The sequence below is a fragment of the Schistosoma mansoni genome, chromosome 3, assembly GCF_000237925.1.
Source record: "Schistosoma mansoni strain Puerto Rico chromosome 3, complete genome".
NCBI lineage: Eukaryota > Metazoa > Platyhelminthes > Trematoda > Strigeidida > Schistosomatidae > Schistosoma > Schistosoma mansoni.
Window position 1 is genome coordinate 1,961,170 of NC_031497.1, and position 6,236 is coordinate 1,967,405.

Genomic DNA, 6,236 nt, shown 5'->3' on the forward strand with positions numbered 1-6,236 from the left:
TGTTTAGATGTTACCTGCTTTGTATTTTTAAAAGCAAGTTTAAGATATAGTGCATTCTTTCTGACTGCCTGACAGTTTACCCTGTTTTTCTGTCCTGACAAATATTTCTTTTGACAGAACTACATAGATAACCCTTATTTCATAGTGAATTCTTTGGTTTATTCGCTTCACCATTATCAGTGTCCTCAGCACATAATAGTCTCTTCTATGGCTGACATAGATTTAGTTTATGCTGAAGATGTTTAAATGAATTAGACTATAATTTACAGACGAACCAATTACGTATAAGATAACAGGTATCGGATTTCAGCGAGAAATTCACTCATCCATTTGGATATATACAGTTTTGGCATTATAGCTGATAACAGTTTGTGATGAAAACCCGAAACCTAATTCCTAACCCTAACTACCAACTGCAAATATTAGTCCTGATTCCACACACAGGTTTACTACTCCCATTTGGTCGTGGTTATTAGGTGGAAACTCTCAAGGTCAGTTTAGTTTCTCACAAAGGTCATCCATAAATTATAGTCCCACCGAGTTTTCTTCCAAAGTAAAAGTATTTTGGAAGTTTACACTTAGAACTTTATACTAAATTAAAGTTAAAACATTTGGATCTTTTTCGTTTGACTTTTCTGTTATTCAAGGACAAATTTAACGATTTTTGATAAAACTAAGGAAAAAACTTGATACTTCAAACGTGAAGAAAAAACAAGAAAGAAACCATTTTATCCGATGTGAAAAAGACAACAAAAGATGATGGGCAATAAGAAAAAGAGAAACAGATTTATACCCCCGAAGACAAGATGAAAACTTATTCATCAAATACACCTACAAATACAGAAATTTTACTTCGTTTTTTCTTTTTTTTTTTGATAATTAGTCAATAAATATATTGTCAGAAGGGGTTTCTGTGGATATTTAGTATTACCATAGTTGAAAGCGTGAGTCAGACATCATCGGATGCCGGACAGCTCAGTGGTCTATCGGCTAAGTGCACTGGCGCGAGACTGGTAGGTCCTGGCTTTGAGTCTCTTGAGGCGAGATCATGGATGCGCACTACTGAGGAGTCCAACAATAGGACGAGTTGGCCATCCAGTGTTTCCAGGTTTTCCATGGTGGTCTTGCTTCAATTGACTCATGATCTCAACTATATAAAATTACTAAAATCTCCACAAATCCCCCTCAAGATAGTATATGAATTGTTGTTCCCTGATAACTGGTTGGACAATGAAAGCTGTTTTTTTTAAAAAAAATGTACCATTCTGTATCTCATTTATCAGGCTGTATACACCTAAATACATTCATGACACATCAATGAGTCTGAAGAAGAGAAAATTGATCACTTACTCTAAATGATTCTAGATATTGATCATGAAAATATGATGATTTAAGTGATTGTAATGCCTCATTTAAATCCTTAGAACGTGTACCCCGTTCAATCTGAAAATAATATAAAGACAATATGTTTCTGTTAGAGAATGAAACATTTTACCTGAAAGTTATTGAATTTAAACATTTTCTTTGACGGAAACAAATTTCATAGTTGGAATCATGTGTCAATTGAAGCTAGATCACCAAGGAAAACCTGAAAGCACTGGACGGCTGTTTCGTCATGGATGAGCACTGCTGAGGAGTCTCACTATAGGACGAAACGGCCGTTCAGTGCTTCCAGGATTTCCATGGTTGTCTAGCTTCAATTGACTCATTATTTCAACCATAAAATTACTAAAATCTCCACAAACTCCCTTCTGAGAAAACACATTTGTGTAAAAGACAACTATAATTAATGTTTGTTTCAGTGTACGGATGATGGTGAAGATTTGTAGCTTAAGTGAATGATTTAGGCGGAGTTTTATTCTGTGGACTGAATGATTTAGTCATTTAGCTTTCATCGTTCAGAAGAACGAAATCTATAGATGGTCAGATATTTATCATAGATGTAATCAAGTTTATTGATAGATTCTCTAGACGATTTTAAGTGGCATGTACAAAGATCTAACAGAGATTTCCCGTCCAATTCACACTTTATGTTAAATATCTGTATGAAGATAATGAAACGGAAAAAATAACTTCATATAGTTTCAATAGTCCAGTATTTATATAACTAGTATTGTCGAAGAGATATTTTGTCAGTAAGGAATATTTGTCTTTGTAAATGAATCCAGAAAAGTTATATCCAGGTAACAATTGACTACTTTCATTACATTTACAATCACGTACTTAACATTACTATTGTATCATTTAAAAAGAATTCTTAGCACAAATGTTTCTTCTTGGTTTCTTCAAAATGTATCGTAATCACGTATCTATTTAAAAATACTTATGAAGTAGTATATAAGTAGGAGGTGTAAATTTCAGATCACGAAAACTCTACTAGGGTTTACATATATACTGTCAGATATTGATATTTACTAAATAAAACTATCACACAATATATATAGAAGTCAATGATATAAGGCATCCATATATTTGCATTGGTAGTATTGTTTTCCGAAATGTGTAATGATGTTCATTCGTTATGTAGTACTGTGGTGTGGTCTACTTATGTCCACATAAGTAGTATATCGTGATGGTTAGACATAGAACGTATTTTGGCAGAAGACCAATAAGGAAAGAACTGATATGAAGCGCAATTGGCAGGAAACAGCACAAACATTGAAATTACAGAAGATGGATTGGTATTTACAGAAATAACAGTGAAGATTGAGACAAATGATGGTTATTTTGCAAACTAACTGTTTACTGCATGGTTATCAGAATTTAGTGAGGTAGTCTGTAATTTGTGTCTACATACATTAGACTTTCCCCAGTCGTGTTCTGTTCACTGTAGTACTAATTAAACAGTTATACTGAGAATAAGTGTCGTAGAATCATAGGATCAAGACATTAGTCAACTAACTTGTGTGTGGATAACCTACCTTTACTAGTTGATCAGTATAAGTGCAATATCTAGCATTTTTAAACAGTTTCACGTTTATTTGGTAGGTGACTGAAGGATATAAGAGCATGATTTTTAATCACCTAAAGTTGTCAACATGTCTTTAATGAACACAACTCTGTGGTGCATCTCAACTTGCCGAATTCAGAGGATGAATCATGTAAAAATTAGAATTTAAAATGACACCCCTAGTGAAAATATGCTTCAATATCTAAGATTCAGTGACGAAATGAACAGAAAAATGCTAAATATTGCACATTTATTGAACATTCAAAAGTAGATGTTCTACAAATTCACAAACAGGTACCCTATCTTGATAAATTGAAATTCATATCCACATATCAAAGTACTTGATATGTCACCGATGTCAGTAGTATATGAAATCATTAATGAAAATAGATTTGAATTATATAAATAAGTTTTCTTTTTCTACAAACTTACTAGTTTCATGAAAACATTACCTCTTCTTTTCAACTCTAAAAGAAAATAAAAAAAGTAAGAAAATTTTGAATAAATTGAGCATTGGGTAGATTGTTATAATCAGAAGGGGTTTTGTGGAGATTTCAGTATTTTCATAATTGAAATTGTAAGTGAATTGAAGCTAGACCACCAAGGAAAACCTGGAAGCACTTCATCTTATCTTGGGACCCCTCAACACTGAGCATTCGGCTCATTGGTCTATCAGTTAAGTGCACTAGCGCGAGACTGGTAGGTTCTTGGTTCGAATCTCGCAAAGCGATATTGTGGATGCGCACTGCTAAGGAGTCCCACAATACGTCGAGTTGGCCGTCTAGTGCTTTCAGGTTTTCCATGTTGGTCATGAGTCAATTGAAGCTAGATAACCATGGATAACCTGGAAGCACTGGACAGCCGTTTCGTCCTATTGCGGGACTCCTCAGCGAGACTCGGACCACGAGGCAGGATCGTGGATACGCACTGCTAACATTTTAATACAAGATTATTGTAATATGACAAGTTAAGTTTATAGTATCTGTTTGGAAATTAGAAGCTACCCAACATGTAGTGAAAGAAAACACAAGTGAGGACAATTGAATGTATTTCAACACAACATTACAGAACATCTTAATTAAATCTGAAAACCGTACGGTAAATTCTTGATTTGCAAAATATCAATCAATCGTCTCAGACTTCACTGTTCCTTCATTTCCACACCAATCATTATCTGTTCTCATTCTCTTTTCTTTGTTCTTCTTAATCTTCTACTGCTAGGTATTTAACTTTCCACTGATGAAACATACTACTTATATCTGTCAACATCAGTAGTACACACAACAAACTAACTGTAATCAATGTTAAAATCAATGTTAGGAAAAAAACTGGGTTTACATATAATTAGTAATTGTAATTTAAATAATTAATTTCTAAGAAATTGAAGATAACAGTTAATTGTACATAATACAAAAATCAACCCTATAATTCTTTTTTCCAAATAGGAATCTGGAATTTTTACCATGGTAATAATGATGTAAGATAATAAATAAAATCATACTGTGAAATATTCCATTATCAATCAAACAGCCTAGTAACTAGATATAATTAATTTAAAGAAATATTAGGATGAATGTTTCATAGGATAATTATAAGAAAACATAAATGATATTCTACATAAGGTAATTATGGTTATACTTTCAATTAAACCATTGGAATGTTAAATATTATTTATCATACTGAGTGTAATATTTAATATCAAGCTGTGAACAGTTAGTTTATAAACAGTATTGACCAGTTTTACATATTATAGTTGAATTCATGAATTACTTGAAGCTGAATCTGGAAACAGTGGATGGACTCCTCAGCAGTGCGCATCCACGATCCCTCCTGGTGGTTCGAATCTCACTGAGGAGTCCTACAATAGGACGAAACGGCTGTCCAGTACTTCCAGGTTTTCCATGGTTATCTAGCTTCAATTGACTTATGATTTCAACCATATAAAAATTTTTATGATTTTCATTGGTTATTTATTTTCTGAAGAAGTGGCTAACACTGAGTAACGAAACCTTAGAAAATCTAATTTTTCTACTCATTAAGATATTACAAATATATTTTTTATTTATAACAATCTTCATAGTTGAAATTATGAGTCAATTGAAGCTAGACCACCAAAGAAAACCTGGAAGCACTGGACGGCCGTTTCATCCTATAATGGGACTCCTCAGCAATGTGCATCCACGATCTTTCCTCGCCAGATTCGAATCCAAGACGTATCACTTTCGCGCACGAGCGCTTAATCTCTAGACCACTGAGCTGTCCGGCATGCAACGGTGTTAATTTCTAACTTCCACTAATCCCCGAAATTGCGCCACCGTACATTATTGTCTTCATTGAGTTACTATCTCACAACAGACCCGGTCGCAGTTAAACATTAGCACCATTTTTACATATATTTATCATTTAAATGATATTTATATTGTGAATATATTTAATAAAGTAATGATAATAATATTTAAGCTACTGTCCTATAAGGTTATGAAATGATATTATTAAATTTTCATAAAAACAAACAAACAAAGAAGTGCATAGGAACATTCAAATTGTTGATTGATGCCACTTTGTTGATGTTTCTAGATAATTTTATATAATAATGAAGATTAGTTTAGGGAAATGTCATTGCTACCATAAAAAAAGTAGATTACAATGATAATAATAAGTAAATAGTTAGTTAAGTTGAAGTAACAATTATCCTTATAAATTTCTGTCGAAGACTGTGATGGTAAGAGAATAGAAATATTCAGTTACATTTATGTTAATCAAACTTTTAGATCAGAAGGGATTTCGTGCAGATTTTAGTATTTTCACAGTTGAAATCATGAATCAATTGAAGCTAGACTAGTGACTGACTTCAAGGGATGTTTCCTTGAATTCTAGTGGGAAGCAGTTACCAGTGGAGTTCTTCCAAGTCTGTTGTAGAGATATCAACTCACTGAAGACAATTGGTGAACGGTTGCTCAAACATCACGAATTGGTTGAAGTTAGACATTAACACCGTCAGGTATCGGCTCGGTGGTCTATCGCTTAAGTGCTCTGGCATGAGACTGGTAGGTCCTGGGTTCGAATCTCGCGAGTGCGGATTTGTGGATGCGCACTGCTGAGGAGTTCCACTATAGAACGAGTTGGCCGTCAAGCAGTGCTTCCAGGTTTTCCATGGTGGTCTAGCTTCAATTGACTCAAAGTCAGACTTTTGTTCAACATAAAGAAATAATGGAAAATCTAAGCTGAAGACTTTATGTGTGAAAATTATATTTGAAATAATCTTAATGATTGAAATTTAAATAAT

The 6,236-nt window shown here is 33.6% G+C and overlaps 1 protein-coding gene across 1 annotated transcript in view; it reads right to left on the reverse strand.

The window, feature by feature from the left end:
* Positions 1 to 6,236, reverse strand: part of Smp_176920 (putative neuronal RhoA GEF protein) — a gene marked incomplete at both ends in the record, with an annotated part of 68,303 nt that overhangs the window by 27,184 nt on the left and 34,883 nt on the right. Inside the window, 2 exons of the mRNA XM_018798867.1 lie at positions 1,351 to 1,443; positions 3,383 to 3,417. Of these exons, the coding sequence (XP_018650713.1) occupies positions 1,351 to 1,443; positions 3,383 to 3,417 (128 nt within the window). The remainder of the gene's footprint in view (positions 1 to 1,350; positions 1,444 to 3,382; positions 3,418 to 6,236) is intronic.